Source organism: Gallinula chloropus, assembly GCF_964237585.1.
Source record: "Gallinula chloropus genome assembly, chromosome: 4".
NCBI classification, from domain to species: Eukaryota; Metazoa; Chordata; class Aves; order Gruiformes; family Rallidae; genus Gallinula; species Gallinula chloropus.
In genome coordinates this window covers 5,746,617-5,767,370 of record NC_140088.1, presented here as the reverse complement: position 1 = coordinate 5,767,370, position 20,754 = coordinate 5,746,617, and the positions used below count along the sequence as shown (strand labels likewise).

The window sequence follows — 20,754 nt, the reverse complement described above, 5'->3', positions numbered from 1 at the left end:
AACTCTTATCCCAGAATGTGTCTACCACCATTTCTGATGGACTTGGCCTTGGCCAGTGGCAGATCCATCATCTTGCTGAAACAACCCCTGTAGCCCCCCTGCTACCAAAACCTTTCCATGCAAACCCAATACAATGATATTATGGATGTTGCTTTAAACTTCCTATTAATTTCTAGACTTGTTATTTTGCTGGAGGGTAACTTCTGCTGAGTTTGCAGCTTTTCTTATAATGACAAATTCCTTGGGTTTTTTAAATTGCTGAAGGTCAGTAGAATATCAGATATCCTGTTCTGTGTGCTCCATGCTTTATGATATAACATTTGATGATTGGTTTCATTTTTCTTTCTTATTACTGAGAATTTCTGATTTGCAGGCACACTATTATGCCCAACAAATAAAAGAACTGGAAGAGAGTTCTCAGAAAAAAGTTGAAGAAGTTGGCCAAATTAAATTACAACTGAAATTAATAAAGGAGTTCCACAGGGAGAAAGCAGCTGTGCAGAAAGAGCTGGAAGAGGTAAGCTTGTCAGAAATATGGGTTTGCAATATTTATTTAAAAAGCAACTTTTCTGTCTGATGGTAGCATAGAGCTTGGGAGTGGAGGAGAACAGACACAGCTGAGCTACTGGCTTGTTTTCTGTATGGTTTACAGAGAGAGAGGAAAAGCACTAGGTTGATAAAAGACAAGTTCTGCAGCCACCTCTCACTTCTGTAATGGCCCAGTGGTTTGGGTTAGGGTCGTTTTGGTTTGTTGCACAGTAACATGGAATGGTACAAACAGGTACCAGAATGAACTAGAGCATCCAGTGCACGTGTGTGTATGGAGGAGCTAGCAATTGCCTATAAGCACTATATGTCTGAGTCATTTCTCCCTGGTCAGCTCAGTTAGGATGTGAAAGCTAATATTGTATCATCTTTTCAACCACACAAGCCTTTTAGAACATAAAACTAGGGACTGTCTTTACTAAGTGTTTATGCAGCACATGACCTAATCAGAGATATTTTGGAGCTATAACACAGGTATTAAGTAGTAATATTGCCTGTAAAAAATTTCAGCCTGGGATAAAAATGTATTCCAGCTGACTGAAGGCATGAAAAAAAAAGTGCCTTGAGCAATTCCAGTGCCTTGCTGGCACAGCTCTACTGGATTTTTTTTTCACCCACAAGAAGGGGCTTAGAAACAATGCCAAATGCTTTCCATGGAGACAAATGACTGGTTAACAGCATCTGGATTATTAATATAGGTAGCTGGGTTGAAGCTGTTAAACACAAGTTAGTTAGACATTTTCCCGAGAGTGCTTGAGGTGTCAGCCCTTGACTGAGCTGATGACTGAATCGTGCTGAGCTGGTTCTGGCTGGGGTAGAGTAATTCTTCTTCACAGCAGCTGGTACAGGGCTGTGATTTGGATTTATGCTGAACACAGTATTGACAGCACAGGGATGTTGTTGTTACTGCTGAGTAGTGCTTGCACAGAGTCAAGACCTCTCACACCACCCCACCAGTGAGTAGGCTGGGGGTGCACAAGGAGTTGGGAGGGGACACAGCTGGGACAGCTGGCCCCAGCTGACCAAAGGGATATTCCATACCCTATGATGTTTTGTTCAGGATATGAACTTGGGGGAAGGAGAAGAATGGGATGTTCAGAGTGATGGCATCTGCCTTCCCAAGTACCTGTTACACGTGAAGGAGCCCTGCTGTCCATGGGAAGTGGGGAATGAATCCCTTGTCCTGCTTTGCTTGTGCACACGACTTCTGCTTTAGGTCTTAAACTTTCAGCCCCTGAGTTTTATTGCTTTCACTCTTCTGATTCTCTTCCCCATACTGCTGGGGGAGGGGGTGGGTGGGGAGCTGCTGTGATGAGGTAGCTGCTGTTTGGTGCTTCGTTGTGGCTGGGCTTAAACCGCAGTGTGTGTGAATGACTGTCAGGGATGTGGAAAGAGGGGCAGGGGTGAACTATGAGGGGGAAGCAAAGCAGTAAAACCAGTCAAAAGGCTAAGTGAATTTTATAGGTTGTGTGAGAACTTGATGAAGGCTGTGGGTAGTGCCAGGAAAGACTACCAAATTCCTTCTTAAAGTGTATATTCACACTTTTTGGCTGAAATAAAGCACCATTGTTAAAGATTTTTTCTTTCTTTGTGTGTGTGTAATCATAGTTGAAAGAGAGAATGGAGATTTCAGACAGGAAACATCAGGAAGTGGTTGTGAGATTGGAGAAGAGGTTTCTTGAAGAAAAGGTAAAGACTGACAGACAGCTATAGAAACTTTTTGTAGAACAAAGTGATTTCTCACATTGACTACTGTGGTTTATATAGTGGTCACAGTTCTTTGCTGAGCACTTTACTATTTGCCATGTCAATACTCCAACACTGAATCAGTTGGAGGCTAAGTACAGCTTTCTAAGGAAAGACATGGGATCCCAGGATCCCAGAGAGGCTCTATTCTTCACCTCCATAAGGAATTGCAGTGCTCTCAGGGCTTCATTCTTTCTCTAGCAAGAAGTTGGCTGAGCTGAAATCTGTGGGTGTGATTTTAGAACGTACACTGGATCAGATTTTAGCTTTGGTGCTGCAGGTCTCATGCAAAAATTTAACAGGCTCTTTGCCCTTTCAGGAGAGACGAGAAGATGCTGAGAAGAAGCAAAAAGTGATGACAGAGGCTGCCCAGCGTGAGACTGTCTTGTAAGAAACACTCTTCCTGTTCTCCACAAAACCATTTTAGCTCTGTGTTCCAAGTATCAAGTTGCCCATGTTTCTACATGGACTTTGAAGGGCAAAATCAGTGATGACCTAAGCTGGTTTTATATTTCAAATGTCAAGATAGTGTCAGTGATTACATTTAAACTGTAAGACTTATGCTGGTTCCAGGAGAGAACTGGAGGTAATAATACTATCACAATGGTACTGCTGTTTTCTCCATTCCCCCAGAACAGATGTGGGAGTAGAAGCAAAGCCATGAAAACTTGGTACAGACCTGTAAGAATTTTACAGCTTAGCTCTGAAATATTCATTTTAATATTAAAAAAAACCCAACCCCAAACAAGAGGAAAGGTTGTGATTAAAGCTCTTGGGGTTCGTTTCCCTCTGTCCAGGCAGCTGAACAGCACAGGGAGAGAAGTGTTTAAGGAGAGTGTTTGTCTTCATGATGCATTTGCCCAGCAGCTGAAAGAGACAATGGAACTGCAGAAAACCAAACATCAGCTAGAAGAGGACAAAACTCTTCTCTTACAGGAGAAGGTTTCTAATATGTTTTTAATTCTGTTTCATTCTCCTACAGGAAGGGGTACATCGGGATACAGATGTAAATTTACTGACACTAACCTCCCCCTAGTCAGATGCCTCCACAGTTACTAAATTCTGAGTTGCCTGAGTTCTTCTATCTTGATTAAAGAGGAGAATCCTATACTAGTCCATGAAGCATAGGTCTTTCTGGATTGTATACATCATACCAAGTCCTCTTTACCTGGCTTCTCTTTTAAACAAAAAGCTTATGCCAGAGAAGTATTCACAATCCAGCAGGGAAGTACCAGCATGTTTGCTACATTGCCAGTGTAAGGAGGGGGGGGAAAAACACTCTCCAGATTTGGTGCAAATGAAATAAAAGCCCAAATAATTTTTTTCTCACCTTGTAGGAAATCAGTGAGGGTTTAATTCATAAAAAGAACCTGCAGCTCCATCGCCAGAAAGCACAGATAGGAGATCTGCAGCATAAAGTGGAAGAGCTGGAGATGGCCTTACGTCGTGTGACCAGAGAATCTGAGCAGGAAACACAGCACCAGGCACTGAGAGCAAGCCAGGCAAGCTTGGTGGAGCTGAAGAAGCTGCAGCTACTGCTAGAAATGAAGGACCGGGAGATGAACCGAGTGAAGAAACTAGCCCAGAACATCTTAAATGAGAGGACAGAGGTGGAAAGGTTCTTTCTAGAGGCTCTGGAACATGTGAAGCAGGAGATCATATCCAGTAGAAAGCACTATAAGAAAAAAGCCCAAAGTGCCTATTACAGAAAAATGATGGCAGCTTGTGCAGGGATGGAGGAGTTTCCCCAAGTCAAAACATTCAAAAGCAACGTGAACAGCACAAACAGTGTGTACAGAGACCTAGAGGAAGCAGAGAAACCCTACTGGTATTGAAATATCAAACCCTAGTGTCTGTTTTCCTAGCCCACCTGAAAAAAAACCCCTTTGCCTGATAGCATTACCTAGATTTGGAATGCTTGTGGAGGCTTCTGTGGCGAGAATAACTGTGTGAGATTAGTATCCTATCAATCAGTAAGGACTTTATGGGCACTTAATTTCAACGACACTATCACTTTTCAGTTGTTGTTTCTATGGCTTAAACTGAGACAAGCTCAAAAGAGTTCTCTGCTTATTTTGCCATGTGCTGTGGAATTTGATACAGAACTTCCAGTATAGATGTGATTTTGCAGTTTCCTTTTGTTAACTGATGTTGCTTCTCTAATTTTTGGGGGTCTTCTGGCATTGCTCTTTTGCTTTTTACTCACTCCAGCGAGCTAACAAACTAGAGCCTAAAAATTACAATGAAGATGCTAACAGCTCTTTACCAGGTTGTCAATCATTCAACAGAAGCATCCCATAGATAGCAAATCCAGTCTTTTTTCAACTGTTCCTCCATATGGCAGAAGCCCCCACTTTGCATTGTGCCTTCAAAGGCTGTTTTTCCTCAAGCTTCATAATAACTGAAAATCAAGCCATTACTTGAAATGGACAGTGACATATCAAGACTATGGTCATGCACAATAGAGTACTGAGCGACAGGGTTACATTTTATAGTGAATAACCCAACATCTCAGATTTATAAGTGGGAATATCTCAGAGTTTGTGTTAGGATGCACCTTAGTTTAAATTAGAGCTACACGTGTCACAGAAGCCTGTATTGCAGGTCTCCAACCTCCCACTAGAAATCTGGGCCTTCAAACTGCAGGCCCAGATCACTTAGATTTTAAGCCATAGAGTTAAGGTCCTCCATAGATGAAGTTTGCATACACCCTTGGTGGGTGAGAGATCAAAATGATCCTGCTCCCAAATAAAATGTTAGCTTAGTATGCACTGGCTGTTGACTAACTCGGCGGCACATGGTCAGGCTTTGTTCAATTCAGGTTATCCTACCTCAAAAATTACACAGCAGAAACATCACACGAAGAATCAGAGTTGGAAGTAGTTACAGGGTTCTAAGGAAGCTTCTCCTTGGAGCAAGAGAAGGGGGAGACTGGAACTGAGAATGAAAATTGGTTATAGGTATTATTCTTTTTAAGCATGAATAAGAGCAGCAAGGGAAGGGCAGTGTACTGGAAACTAATACTAGTACTAATCCTCCCCCTCTCAGTACCTGTAACCTCTACACAGGTAGCAGAAATCATGGGGTTTCTTCTACTTAGCCCAAGATTTAGAAATCAAGAAGACAGTACTGTGTTTTTTTTAAATTTACATACTATGAAGAGCTGAACAAGAGCAATGCAGAGCTAAAATTTAAACCCGCTTTACACATACAGAATCCATGAGAGAGAAGCCTTTGAAATCTTCTTCTAATACATTGATCTTTTCTGTGGTTTTTTTCAGGGAGAAAAACCAGTTTGAGAAAGTGGATATCAGTGAGCTGACTTGGGAACAAAAAGAACATGTTCTGCGATTGCTTTTTGCCAAAATGAATGGCACAAACCCAAGGTAATACCCTGATTCTTCAGCAGGTGAACACTGAGCTTTCCCTGTTACAGGAGCTGGGCTGGTAACTCCAGGCAAGGGGATTCCTGAACAGGTGAATAATGTGTATTGTGACAGTAGCACTCCCCACATGTATTTCCTTTTAATGAGTGCCATAAAGCAATCTGCAAATATCCACAACCAGATTATTAGAAGTGTACTTACCCCATAGCTCATTGCTGTCTGCATAAGGGACATGGGACCATGACTTCAGAGATACCTAAAATGTGGCTTACACTGGAAATTCAAAGTTGAAACAGCATTAAATATATGATAAGCTGTGAGCTGGGGCATAAGAAGGCCCAAAGAGAAATCTGAAATGCTATGATTTTTAATGTGTGTTGGGGAGACTTAATGCTTAGGGTGGAACAGCAGCTTCTCTGTGTTAAAAGTGTTTATTGCTTTTTTTTTTTAAATTAAATTTTGTGAGCAAAAGGTACATTAATGGGATTTTAGCAAATTTTCTTAGGAATTATTAGAGTGGAAGTAAGAAATGTCTAATTAAATGGTTCATCCATCACCTGTTATGGTTCAAATTTATACATGGACTTAACTCCTTTTATCAGTATTTGCCAACATACAAGGGCAAACATAAAGCTGTGTATGAAAGCTTGAGGAATGGAATACAAACATCTCATTTTAAGTTGACTTATGATCAAACCAAGTTTTTAAAAAAACCCTTTTTTTGTTTCCCCTCATTCCCTTTTAACTGTAATGATTTTGCCACAAAGTACAGAATTCCATGGTGAACTGAACTCATGATTGATCCACAATGGTGGTTTTGGAGTATGTACTGCAATAGCTCATGTCCTCTGGCACTTCTTGTTTCCTCTTTGTTTCAGAAAACACATTTGGTGTGGGATTAGAAACCTGACTGAGCAAAAGTGACCCTTAGATGAGGATTGCTTTGCTCTTGTGTCTTCCTTACAGGAAATACACCAGAGTTTTGGCTACTTCAGCTCCAGCTCCTGACAATACTGAAGAAAGCAAAATTGGGTAAAATACTAAATTATAGCACACTACCTAACACCTCCTCAGTCCTAGTTCTATATAAATGGATGCAATTGTCTCCCTGTCCTCCCACAAGAACATTTTGGTTTCTCTGAAGATCTATATTAGTGTGTCTATACACAGATAAAGGCATGTGTGACAAGAGAGAGCAGTCTTTTATTTATTTCAAAATTTCTGGTCACGTTCATCTATCCTCATCATCTATTCATATTCTTATTGATAAGCTGCTTTATTACTTTTGGAGGATTCTCTTGCAGAAGGCCATGATCCTACAAAGAGACACGTTTTCAACTAGCATGGCAATTTCTGATTAAAAGCATAACCTGTTAAACTGATGTTGCAAATGACCAAAGTTCATAAGCAGGAGCCCTGGAGGGATTTATACAGGCAGATGGGAGATTCCTCATTTGGAGAGGGGCAAACCACCACTTCCAGCCATGGAGGCAGACGTGAGTTGTAGAGTTTTTTTGCACAGATGAGAAGAAAAGACAGAAGTGGAAGTCACAGGGTCTAATTCTCAAAGGTGGTTAAACTATTTTAACATATTTCTTGGATTTAAGAGTACTGAATAGCTTTGGGAATCTAGACTGCAGTGCCTTCTAGGCAGCAGATTATTTTTAATAGGAGACAAAAGAGGTGACGATTAAATTGTATTTTAATAGCATCTGAAGAAATTTATTGTGGATACCTTATTATACTTTTGAGATACCAATTATACTTTGTATAATATAGAAGACATTCTTTAGCTTATTTTTTTTTATAGTGAATGTTGAAATAAAAAGAATAAACTGGTGTGTGGAAAGCAGTAAGAGCTGTGAGGTGAGGCAGCTACACCACGATCAGTCAGCTGCTGCAGCTTGGTCCGAAAAGGCATTTCATTAACTGAAAAGGCAGATGCAAGATTTGTATTTCTGGTACAATTATTTGAAACCATTCAGTTTAAAAACTGCTGCTGGCAGTGTAGATAAGCAAAAAAGATGTTTGCACACAAATGAAAAGATTATACAAATGCCTGGAACAGGGCTTGGACAAAGTGCAGGGATGCTCCTGCCATGCTTCAGGGAGCAGGTAAGCTTGGTAAGAAAGGCTGCTTCTGCTACAGGAGAAGCTGGATTTTAGATTTTCTAAAGGAAAGATGTAATGAGCTTTAATAGGGCAATAGGAAAGTCAGAATATCAATACTAATTAGGAAGGCAATTAAGGAATTTTGAAAGTGAATGACTGCAGACAATATCAGAGGCTGTTAATTAGTATTCCTTCCCTGGGTGCATGAATGAATGACAATGTCTTAACAGTGATTTACCCATTTTACCTTGCAGCACAGAAAATACTTCTCCCAACCCAGTATTCATTACACAGCAGGACAAATTATCAGATTCATCATCTTCTGCAGTAATCCTTCCCCACGATGAGATGTTAATGCCACAGATAGTATGAGGCAGCTGTACACTTGCATGAACATCCACCACAGCAATTACTGACTCATCTGCACTTTTCATTCTGGAAGTTACCTTGTAAGCAAAGCTTTGAATTCTGAATCCCCTGTCTGCTGCTTTGACTATGTGTTTGAAATCAATATGAAATACAGTTCTTCTCCTCCCCCTTAAAATAAAAATGTTACTCTTTCCCAAGCCAGAAGCTTGTATGACCCTGTACAAAGCACTAGGATTTAGACTACTGGCTAGGACACTATGTATGTGTTACTATGATTTGAAGAAGATACAGTTTCAGTTTGGAGTAAGGTCATTCATGTGAAGCTTAAGAGTTTCTGTGATCACTTGATGTGTATATGGAAACAGAGACAAGGCATTCCTGAGATGCTGTATGAAGAAATGGGTACAGAGGTCCTTGAAACGCTGTAAAAGGGAGATGTGTACATGGCTTATGGGAGTCACAGACCAGCCACTCCAAAGAGGTGGATAAACTCAACATCACACCTACAGAATGTCTTAGCAAGCAACAGCCACACTCTGCAGAAATGTATTAGCGTGTGTTTAATCCATAATCAAACTGCAAGGTGAGAATTTCCCTCTAGGGTACAGCAGAGGAAAACACCCAAGATACAAACATCAGTGAATCCACAGCAATTGCACTAATACATAACTGTCAGTCACAAGCCCTCTTTACAAGAAGGCAGGGCACAAAGTGTTCATTCACATTTGGGCTGTTTGATTAGAACAAGTAATGGCTACAATCATTAGAATATTATTTTCCATGGGTGCTTGAATGAGTTCCCTGCAGATCCCTCATGGCTGCATCATCTTCCAGAAACCAGGCATAAAAATATAAGGCCTCCAGCTCCAAACGCACAGATTCTTAAAAACAGGGTATACCAAGTCCTACCCTTCTGTAGTAACAGCACCTGTAGTCCCCAGAGAACGTGACTGTGTTTAAGAAAATGTGACAGGGAGTCAATCAGTCAGTCAATCAATCAGTCAACACAAGAAAGACAGCTTAGTCAGCAAAAGGAACCAAGAGAACAAGCCTGGTTCCTTTGTGATTTAAAAACTCTGTTCTTTCTTCCTACCAACCTTCTGACTCTCCCCCCACCCCAGAACCCACACGATGCTGTGCTGCAAAGACACATACACGTGCTTACCATTCTGCTTCCACAGTTGTGTTATGTTACAGGACCTGCAGGCACGTGTCTGTTAGCACAGTCAAAAGGCACCAAGCAACTTTCAGGTCTAAGAGCACTGACAGCAAGCTGTCAGGGAATACAAGCTGCAGAATACAAAGCCACATGCACAAAAGGATCAGAAGTTTTCAAGCTGTCAGTGGCACAGTGAAGGTCACTACCATACACAAATCTCTTTCATCCTTAGACAAGCAATCGAACGTGCTTCCTGAAAAATCCTTAGAAAGGTATTTCCTAGGTGTTTTTGGAAACTGCTCAAGAGGTGAAAGTCTGACATTGTCAACTCCCAAACTTGCTGTCTTCATTGTATGCAAAGTCGCTTCTATGAGCCATCCAAGGTGTCCCAGTTATGTCACTCATACTCATCTTTGAGTAAGGTGAACTCAATATCTTAAGATGTAAGATAAAGAGGTAAAGAAAACTGCTACAAGATGTAGCCAGGAGTGAGTCACTAAGGCTAAAGATGTTGAAGTGGAAATCAGAGTAATGTTCAAGTTCAGAAGGTCTGGAAAGAAACACAAATTAAGGCCAATGTCACCATCTGCCCTTTCAATTAGCTAAGGTGGTTTCATCTCTGAGAGGCTGTGGGAACAAATTCAGTTCACCTAGCCAAAAAACACTGACAGCAACAGAAACCCCAGCCTGTACGTAACATGAGCCTGCCTGATCTGCACAGAAACAGAGGCCCTTAAGGAAATGGAGCTTTCTATTCATTCCCAAGGAAATGGTGATAGTCAGGAAAGTGCAGCATAGAAGGAGAAGGGCACCAGGAATAGCATCTGTAAAGGCAGATTTAGTTTCCCATAGTTGGCATAACCACAGCAGGTTTGGTAACAGTGGCATCTTCCTCTTTCCATTGAGAAATGATGGTTTTCAGCTGCGTGTAGAACTGCACTCCCTGGAGGAAAGACAAACAGATCAGGTGTTTGGCCTTACGAATTCTTCAGGTCTGCACCAAGTGTGTGTCAAGCAGTTTGGTTTATCTGCAGAGGGCTGAGTTTTCCTCTGTGGGAACAATTCATGTCAGATGCTTCTTTTTGCCAGTTCCCCAAAGATGCTAGTTCTGAGAGCAAGCTTGCTGCTTAGTTCTTCCTCCCTTCTCAAGTGTCCCAAAAAAATCACAGAATCACAGAACTGTAGGAGTTGGAAGGGACCTCAAGAGATCATCAGGTCAACGCCCCCTGCCAAAGCAGGTTCTTTGCCTTTTTATATTAAAGAGGAAAATAAATAAAACCCAAAAGGAATTGGCCATTGTAACAAGCATTAAGGGGGCTGTGATCACTGGCTGGACTTCAGTGTCCTAGTTGAGACTCCTGACTAGTGAGGTCTGATGGGCACATCCCCATTGCCATTTCTGCCGTGATTTATCCCAATCCAGCCCAGCAGAGTACTCTTGAGTCAGTTACCTGCTTGCCATAGAAATTGGTGTCTCCTCTGAAAGAAGCACGAGAACCAGTGAAAGAGAACATGGGCAGAGGTACTGGGATGGGAACGTTGACACCCACCTAAACCAAAGGAAAGCTGCCATATTAATCGCAAGAAGTAGCAGATTGCAGAGCCCTCTCCAAAAGCTACCACATTTTATTGCCTTCAATCCAAGGCTGGCTACTCCTGACTGAGCAGTCAGTGATTAGTCACTACAGCTGGGTGGCTAGCCACTGTAAACAGTGAGTACCAGTAACAACCATTCTAGCTCGAACATACCTGGCCCACGTCTACTAAGTGAGAATATTTCCGAGCGGTGGCCCCATTGGTGGTGAAGATTGCAGTTCCATTTCCATAGGGGTTGTTGTTCACCATCTCAATGGCATCATCCAAAGTGTCTGCTTCTAGAACCACTAAGACAGGCCCAAAGATTTCCTCCTTGTAGCAAGTCATGTTTGGCTGCCAAGACAAACAACAGAAAAAACAGCTTGGGGGGGGGGGGATATAACAAACGGGATACAATAAACACCCATGCTGCTTAATGCTCAGGATATTCCTAGGATCACCCACCACACTGCACTGCCACAGGCCATCCTGCAGCCCTCCCTCCCTTTTCACATTCCCTGTGCCCTGCCATCTATCTAGTCTGCTGAGGAGGGTACCACTTGTCATCTCCAGAGCGCTTCCTGCTTTTACTGCCTGCGTAACCTCGCTTGCAGGTCTACTCTGACTAAGGCTGATTAAGACCAGGACTAATCCAGGATAGTTTACTTCAGTTCTTGTTGACAAAATTACTAGAACCCACTATCCTCTACAACTTGGTGCTCAAGATTTGTGTGTGATAACTAGCAACATGATGATGATCAGAGGGCTGGAGCAGCTCCCCTACGAAGAGAGGCTGGGGGAGCTGGGCTGGTTCAGCCTGGAGAAGAGAAGGCTGTGGGAGGACCTCATTGCAGCCTTCCAGTCCCTGAAGGGAACATACAAACAGGAGGGGAATCAACTTTTTAAAAGGGTAGACAATGGCAGGACAAGGGGGAATGGATTAAAACTAAAGGAGGGAAGGTTTAGATTAGATATTAGGGGGAATTTTTTTACAGAGACAGTGGTGAGGGGCTGGAACAGGCTGCCCAGAGAGGGGATGGATGCCCCATCCCTGGAGCTGTTCAGGGCCAGGTTGGATGGGGCCCTGGGCAACCTTGTGTAGCTCCAGGCCTGGAGGTTGGTGTCCCTGCCTGTGGCAGGGGGGTTGGAGCTCTGTGATCCTTGGGGTCCCTTCCAACCCAGACCATTCTATGATTCTATGATTTATGGCATATCACATGAAACTGAAGTATTTTAAGATGTTTTAATGAAAATAAGGTAGGAAAAAGAATTCTGAGACAAATTAAAAACTTGAGTTAAATAGTAGCACGAAATCTGTAACATCTTAGGAATACAAAGCAGGAGTAGCAGAATCATCAAGGTTGGTTTGCTATGGTGGAATCTCTCACTAAAAGGCCCTCGGTGAACTGAATACTTAAATATTAAGAAATTGTATCAGCTTATTGCATAAACATAAAAGAATGAATTTAGGTAGGAAAAGTCACGTGGGTGGGTGTCTGGCAAAGAATATTCCCCCACAGCAATGTCTGCCTGTCACACACGATGTGATATATTGAGAGGCTGGCTCAACAAACTTGGGAATATATTCAAAGACAAAGAGATTTCCACAAATATGCAACTTTTTCTTCTCTGTACATCTTTAAAATGCAAACTGCAGGAATGTGTAACGGAGGAAGGAAACCTGCAAGTGTGGCTGTTCATCACACTCTTCCTTAAGCATCTGCTGCTGGCCATTAGCAGACTGTGCTCGATGGACATGAGTTTAACACAGTATGAACTGCCCATTTCTTCCTTGAATTGCCTGCATATGCCCTCCAAGTTAAGATCCTTACTTGCAGAGGTATTTTTTCCACTCCTGCAAATTCTTTCATCACCTTCACTTTACTGGAGTTGTGCCAGGGAAAGCTGAGCCATTTATGGGCCTTCTGCCTGGTGATTATTGATTACCTGATGTATTTGGATAACCCATTTTTCAACTGAGCCTGGTTTTGGTGATCTTACCTTGACATTGGCAAGGATGGTTGGTCCAACAAAATTGCCATTTTCATAGCCCTTCACTTTGATGTTACGTCCATCCAGAAGAAGGTTGGCTCCTTCTTTTACTCCTTTCTCAATCAGATGGCAAACCCGTTCTTTAGCTTGAGGACTGATTAGAGGCCCAAGATCTGCTCCAGGCTGGTCTCCTGTGAAGAGGCAGAGACATCAAGTTTATAAGCCTGACAGCTTCCCCTTCACAGGCATCAGGGAGATAACTACACTGGGAGGATAAATCTGAAAATCCAGATGTTTCTGGACATCAGGAACAAAGATTTGAGACATTAATGAAGAGGAGTAATAACCCACAACTCCCACAATCAACATAAGCATAAGCATAATGGTAGATCACTGGGAAACCAGAATTCAGCAACAGCTTCTTCTCAGAAAGGAAACTTTTCCTCTTTGCAGGACTTTATAAAACACTAAAAAAAAATTAATTATCCTAGAATTAATAACACCCTAGTTTTTCCCAAAGTATTTTTTTCCAGTTTTCCTTTTTACTGCAGGCTTACTACAAATTGGAAGTATCTCTAAATAAGGGTGCTACAGAAATGAGAGGCTTGAGTTAAACGTGGGACATAACTGCAAAGCTCCAGTTAAAACAAGACCAACCCTGTAAGCCTTGCATCACAGTTAAACACGTTCCTAACTCCAAGTCTGGGGCTATGTTTCCCAATCCAGACAATCTACTAGTGCCTTCCCCTACACATCAAACCTCTGGTGCAAATAGCTCCAAGGGACACACCATAATAAGCATATATATCGACCCAAAGAGCTTTGCTACCAGTATGTTGTAAGAAATTGCCACAGTCTGTACCTGCATTTACACGTAGATTTTTGGCTCTGTCCACAAGCTCTGGCAGCCATTTCTGAGCTTCTCCCACTAGAATTGCTGTAGACAGGGCCATGCAGCGTTGGCCAGCTGCTCCAAAAGCAGCTCCAACCAGCTGGTTCAAGGTGTTCTCTTTATTGGCATCAGGCATCACCACACCATGGTTCTTGGCTCCCTGAAATACAACACATAACACAGTGCTCCCATTAATAGCCACCCCAGCCCACTCCTCCTCTGGTTCTCTGGCAGTATCTTCATATAGTAGCTCTGACTCTGCTACCAACCGGCTGGCAAGGGCAGCCTCATCACTTAACTATCAGTAGCAAAGCCAGCTCCTGCTGCTGAGTGGCATGGTCCTTCTTAACGTGCAGGGGAGCCAGAGGCAGGATCTGTGCTGAAGCATGCTCTGTTCAGAGGCATTACCATGTTGGCCTGGACTCTCTTGCCGTTCCGGGATCCTCTCTCATAGATGTACTCGCCAGCCTGGTTAGATCCCACAAAGCTGATGGCTCTGATATCCGGATGGTCACAAATGAAATTCACAGCTTCAAACAGGAAACAAGACATTATGTACTGTGGTGCACAAATGCTCCCCTCTGATCCCATCCCCACAGTGCTATGTGTCTTTCCTCTGACTGAAATTCTTGCCTCTGTTTCCTACACCTGAGTTCTGTTTCCTACACCACTGCCTGTCCATGCATCTCTGCACTCATTTCTCAGCATGTCCATACCTGCCCTTGTCCTTGTACACCTGGCTCTCTGCCATCTCTTCAGGCTTTGGGCATGTCCCAAGGTGCCTGAGCAATGCTGAAATGAAGCTGCCATTCTCTATTTGTATCCTTCTGCTCTGAAGCTACTTGTGTGCTGTCAAAAATACCACATTAGGAGCTAGAATATTGGCATCCACTGCATATTCAGTAAGGCATTTAATTCTTGTTTAGGCTTCCTTGGAAAACCAAGATGATTTATCTACTTATTCCGACTGGAGCTTAGGTTTGTAGATAGAATTGGAGAACTTGCATACCTTGGGAACTCTGACCCCTGAAAATTTTGCCATCGTATCTCCTGAAAGATCTGGTGCAAGATGGCAGAGAATCTCCCAATCACCTCCCTACATTTCCATTGAGAGGGCTGAAGCATCTGCCCAAACAGATGGTATCAGACTCTCCATTGAACATATACCACACTCCAGCCATCTCCCAAGGTCAGGGGGGCTATTATTACCTTCATGTTGTCCATGGATGATATTCAGGGTCCCATCAGGGGCACCAGCATCCTGAAACAGCTTGGCAAGGAACATGAGTGCTCCTGGTACACGCTCGGATGGTTTCATCAGGAATGTGTTTCCACACACCATAGCCATGGGGAACATCCAGAGAGGAATCATGGCCGGGAAGTTGAACGGTGCGATCCCAGCGCAGACGCCCAGGGGCAGCCGGTAGGTGTAAGTGTCCATGTCTTTAGTGATGGAGGGCATGGTCTCTCCCAGTATGAGGGATGTCACACTGCAAGCGTGTTCAACCACCTCTGCAGCAGAAAGGGCAACATGCCACTGGGTGATCTCTCAACAAACAGCCCCCAAACTCCCTTCTCACCACTGCCTTGGACCCACATCTTTCTTCCAGCCTCTTTTCCCACGACCTAATACCGTGCTCCAGAGAATCCCTTTGCTCTGCCAAGCACTGTGAGTTCATTGTAAATAGATTCTGTCAAGTGCATTATATGTCCTTGTGGGAGGAGCACGACAGCCCTAGTGAAAGAAGCACAGCTACAGTACTGTGGTATCTCAGAACTCAACCACAGACATCTGAGCACAGACAAGTTCGTATCCCTTTACAGCAATTTGTAGTCACTCCTAGGAAAAGGAAGGATCTAACAACTTGGAAGTGATTTAAGGAAACTAAGGGAACTTTTCAGGCTGGACTTACAACTGCCCCTTTTCTATCAGTAGGAGGCTATGAAGGGAGCTACATGTACAGACTCTCAGAGCAATCGGTTGCTCAGGAAACCACTTCCCTTCCTATGAGTTCTCAAAGCCCTTTTTTTAACAGGAGGAGCCAGCAGCTTACGGAGGCCTCGGAACACATCTCCCTCAGCATCAGCCAGGGTCTTCCCTTGCTCATAGGTGATGAGTTTTGAAATTTCCTTCTGAAAATGGAAAACACAAAGTTTATGAACATTAGAAAAGTGCCTGCCCATGGAATAAGGTGCAAGATAAGACAGCTTCACCAGAGCTGAACATCACAATGAACAGACTGAGCAGCACGACATAAGCAGCACTGCCTCCCTGTCCCTGTTTGATGGAGAGTGCATTGCTACACCTCTCAAGGACAGTGTCTCAGTTGGCTCCTCAATCACAGCAGCAACACCTCACCACGAACTTTGTAAACCCAGAGCCTCTCAATTTAAGTCCTAAAATCAACCACAAGGCATTCAGCAACAGGCTGAACACCCAGCCACATTGTCTCACCAGATTGTCTTTGATGAGTTGTTGATAACGGAGGAAGATTTGCTGGCGACTCAAAACAGATGTTTCTGACCAGTTCCAAAAAGCCTTTTTGCAGGAAGCCACAGCTGCCTCCATCTCACTGGCTGTGGCTTTTGGTACACGGCCAACCACTTCATTTGTGGCCTGAAAGATAAAACAAACTGCATCAAAACTCAACTTCTTCCACCTGTCCCTGCCAACCATTCAATCACCCTTTCACACCATGCACCTAACACCCTTGTTCTACAAGGAGCTGAACTTCTGAGGGGAGAGTACGTAAGAGACACTTTCCTTGGTGTACACAAAGGGCCTGGGCTGGAGCTGGAATAGTTCCAAAAACCTGCACTCTACACATCTGAAATTAGGCACCCAGCACCCTGCAAAGGCAGTGCTGATTTCCCAGTTGCCCTGTGAATGTTGTGGCTCACTGACAGAAAAGCTCTAAAAGGAGCTGAAGCCATCAGGATTTTTTACTTTGGTCTCAGACTGAAATCAGAATCTAACAGGGTTTCACATTCAGCTGGCATTAAATCACACCTGCTTCATTTCACAGCAAGGGTGAGAGAAAGCTTTCAAAAATTTGCCATTCTGATCACAGAGCCTTTCTATGACCAAAAAATATGTAAGCAGAGTTTAAGCTTCCTTTCTGGATATCAGGGTTTTACTACACAGGGGAGATAAAGGAGATCATCACTTTCCTAAGACTGACATTTGATGTGAAAAGGAAATTGAGAAGCAATTACACAGTGCTAAATCCATCCTAAGCTCCGAGTCTAAACCTTTCTCAAGACACACATGTACTTTCCCCTCCTGCTAAGTGCTTGAACAGAGGCACAGAGCCCTGTTCTGTAGGGTAATGTACAAACTGAGCCCCTTTCACTCACCGGGTTGTGGATGTCAATCCACTCAGTAGTTTTGGACTCGACAAACTTCCCATCAATGAAGAGTTTGGTTGTTGGCTGTGGAGGACAACACACTGAGCAGTGAGGGATCCTTGCCCCAAGGTGCTTAAATAGCAGCATGTCTTATATGCAAGCCTTCATTATTTACTCTTACAGTGCCCACGACAGAGTTTAGACCTAGTATTTACAGCAAGACCCATCTATCTGCTTAGGCTTAAATTTTTCATGCTCACTGCCCCATTTTCCCTTCAGTTTACCTCAAAACGGTAAAAATTCTTTCTAAAAGCAGTTACAAAAAAAATACCTTCCTGTGCTTACATTCAGAACTATTTCACTCTACTTAAATCACTCATTATTTACAAAGTTAGAAAACTCAGAGCCCCACAATTCACACATGTTATAAACAAACAGTTAATAATTCACTTTGTGAGAATTCCATGCACCCAGCACACACTGTACTATGTATTTCCTTCCCACCATGACACTAAGTAAGTTCATTGCTCCAGCTCATAGCTACAGGCATAAAATTGGCAAGGAACCTGCATCTGCTGAGTTCCCATTGACTGTCTTGGCAGCCAGCACAGAAAACAAAACTTGGACACAGGGGAAAGAAAAGGAAACTTTGGAATAAAGAGTTCAGGTAGGGCAGAAGGAAAAACAGAGGTGGAACCTATAGTTAGCACTAGGTAGGCAAGAAAACTGCATCATACAGGAAAACAGATTGGGACTGTATAAATTAAGAAACTAGAAACTGGGAGCTGATATTGGGATGCAAAGGAAAAAGTAGGAGAATGTGACAATCAGGTAATCATGCCACAAAACAGTGCCTTGGGGAGAAGAGGTAAGAGGAAGGGGAAACAGATCTGCTGTGTAAAGAACTGAAACAGGACAGATAAACAGAACTGGGATATAAATCCAAACGTATCGGGGAACTCTGTGAAGAAATTAGGATGTGGAATTATCAGATGGCAATGAGCTATCCAAGGTGTAATGAAGGGTAAGAGATCAGAGGAGGAATCAGGAATATTAATGGTGTTGGCTGGACAAGGAATGAAAGTGAGAAGTGGATGAGTGAAAAGAATGAACAACAGTGAGAGTCGGGACCAGCTGAGAAAGCTTGGAGCTGTGAAAGCTAGCATGAGAAGTGGGACTGCTCCTGGATAAGCAGGACCTGTTGATTTGGGAGGTAATACCAGAAGTGGATTAAAAAAAAAAGTTGCAGATGATCCTGTAGCTGGAATTACACTTGGGAAAGAGAGGCAGAAGTCTGTGCCTACAAAAATGCAATAACTCCCCTCTAGAACCTCGAAGGAAGCGCAGGAAATCTGTCCCTTGACTGAGTTTCCCAACTGTCAGAAAAGGCCTAAAGAATGACAACCCCCTATTGCTATCAGTCACTCTGTTAGCCCAAGTGCCACCTATCTATCGGCAGGGGACCTACAAGCTCCAGGGCTTTATGATCCACGTGGACTTCAGTGCAATGGGAGTTTATGGTTTTTTTTTTTTTCAAATTGCCTAACAGTGATATCTAGAAAATTGCACATGCAAATTTTTTTTAGAAAAAAGGTGTTTTAAGCAAGACAGGAAATGCTGAATAAAGATTAACCACATTTTTCCCATGAATTTTCTTTTGTAGAGAAAGAGCCTGCTGTGGGAGCAAAGGCTGCAGTACAGCAGAGTATCTGGAGAATCAAGTTTGAGCTGTTCAGAGCTTGGAGAGAAGAAAAAAGGCACTGTAACAGTTAAAGTCGTTTCACCCTGCCCAAGGGAAATCAGATCCTCTCTCTGCCAGAAATAGATGACAGGAGGCCAGCCCAGACAGCTTGAAACAATCTCTTTTCTTTCCACACGTTATAACTACTCATATACTGCAGACTCGCTTTTGCTGATGGAATCGAAGAGCTGCCACCCCAGGAAACACACAAGCAAAAGGAAAGGCTGGTGCGTGTTTAGCACAATGTGCGCTACCCTCAGGCACAGGGGAGGAAACACCCCACCCGAGGGTGTACCTGCTGAGCCAGGCGGGGCCGGGCACCAGCAGCACCGCGGGGTCGGTGGCCCCCTGAGCGGCTACGCCACTGCCCGAACAAACCTGACATGGAGCTTGCTTCCCTTGCCTTGCCTTGCCTTCCTTTCCCTTCCCTCGCCTTCCCTTCCTTTCCCTTCCCTCCCCTTCCCTTCCCTCGCCTTCCCTTCCCTTCCTTTCCCTTCCCTTCCTTTCCCTTCCCATCCCTCGCCTTCCCTTCCCTTCCCTCGCCTTCCCTTCCCATCCCTCGCCTTCCCTTCCCATCCCTCGCCTTCCCTTCCCATCCCTCGCCTTCCCTTCCCATCCCTCGCCTTCCCTTCTCTTCCCTCGCCTTCCCTTCCCATCCCTCGCCTTCCCTTCCCTTCCCTCGCCTTCCCTTCCCATCCCTTGCCTTCCCTTCTCTTCCCTCGCCTTCCCTTCCCTTCCCCTTTCCCTTCCCCTTTCCCTTCCCCTTTCCCTTCCCCTTTCCCTTCCCCTTTCCCTTCCCCTTTCCCTTCCCCTTTCCCTTCCCTCCTGCCGAGCTCAGGGTCCCTCCGCGCCCCGTGCACGGGCAGCCCCCCCACTTTATGCTCCAGAAATACCGACGCGGGGCCACGGAGCCACGGGGCGCGGCCGGCACGAACACCAGACGAGGGAAGAACCGGGAGAAGTCGCTGGCGGCTGCGGAGGGCAGAGGCGACTCCCGGAGCTTTCCCGCTCTATTCCCCCCCCAACCCCCCCGCCCCCCCCCCGCCCGCGGTGTCTCCTCAGCCCGGGCGGGGCCTCCCCCGCCCGCCGGCCCCGCTCACGGGACGGGCACTCACCACCGAGGAGGAGGAGGAGGAGAAGGAGGCGGCGGCTGAGGCGATCCAGGGGGCACCGGCTCCCCGCGGCAGCTGGGCGGGAGAACAACAGATCGGCCCAGTTCCGCTGGGCTGCTGACAGACCCCGCCGACCCCCCCCGCGGGGGTCCGGCTGGTCCCAAGCTCCACCCCCAATCCCCCCACCTCCTGCCGGGACGCCATCGGCTACTACCCGCGGGGGCCCTGCTGCCAGGTGGGCCGCGACCCACCCCCCCTCCGCCGCTCACCCCCCCCACCCTCCCGAGCCGCGGGAGCCGCCGCGAGCCCGGCGCGCGCCGCCTCACCCTCAGCGCCACGCGCCGCCGCCCGCCCCAGGCGCCGCGCGCCACCACCGCCGCTGCCGCCGCCGCCATCCCGGTCGAGGGTCGCTGCACCGCGGCCCCCGACGGCGCCCCTCGCCCCGCCCCCGCCCCGCTCGAGGTACCGCCCCCCCCGGCACTCATTGGTCCGCAGCGCACCGGCCTCGCCTGCTCCGCCTCCTCCTCCGGCGGGGCCCGCGCGGCCCGCAGCCAATCGCCGTCGGCAAGGCCGTCGTACCCGCCTACCCGCACCCCGCCCCCCGAGCCGGGCCGCGGATTGGCCGCGCCAGCGAAGCCGCCCACCGGCCGTGCGAGCCGGGGATTGGCCGAGCGCCGCTCCGTGGCGACGCCTCCTGGAGGTGGCGGGCGGGACCCACACGTGTGGGGGTCCGGGGCTGGTTTGTCTTTCCTTCCCCCCCCCTCCCACCTCCCCCC

The 20,754-nt window shown here is 45.4% G+C and overlaps 2 protein-coding genes across 2 annotated transcripts; one reads left to right on the top strand and one right to left on the bottom strand.

Annotated features, from left to right (window-relative positions):
• The first annotated feature begins 200 nt into the window (after window positions 1-200).
• BBOF1 (basal body orientation factor 1) lies at window positions 201-8,351 on the top strand. Its single transcript, XM_084264204.1, has 8 exons — window positions 201-517; window positions 2,155-2,235; window positions 2,612-2,679; window positions 3,090-3,234; window positions 3,630-4,120; window positions 5,574-5,678; window positions 6,645-6,710; window positions 8,045-8,351. Exons 1-8 carry the CDS (start codon window positions 302-304, stop codon window positions 8,160-8,162), a joined length of 1,290 nt encoding a protein of 429 aa, XP_084120330.1. The 5' UTR covers window positions 201-301; the 3' UTR covers window positions 8,163-8,351.
• A 348-nt stretch (window positions 8,352-8,699) lies between these two features.
• Window positions 8,700-20,373, bottom strand: ALDH6A1 (aldehyde dehydrogenase 6 family member A1; the record flags this gene model as incomplete). The annotated part of the gene is made up of 12 exons (XM_084264056.1): window positions 8,700-10,261; window positions 10,770-10,868; window positions 11,068-11,247; window positions 12,895-13,076; window positions 13,748-13,937; window positions 14,186-14,307; window positions 14,987-15,289; window positions 15,832-15,910; window positions 16,233-16,394; window positions 17,135-17,209; window positions 19,982-20,053; window positions 20,305-20,373. 12 exons carry the CDS (start codon window positions 20,371-20,373, stop codon window positions 10,157-10,159), a joined length of 1,638 nt encoding a protein of 545 aa, XP_084120182.1. The 3' UTR covers window positions 8,700-10,156.
• Between the last annotated feature and the right edge of the window lie 381 nt (window positions 20,374-20,754).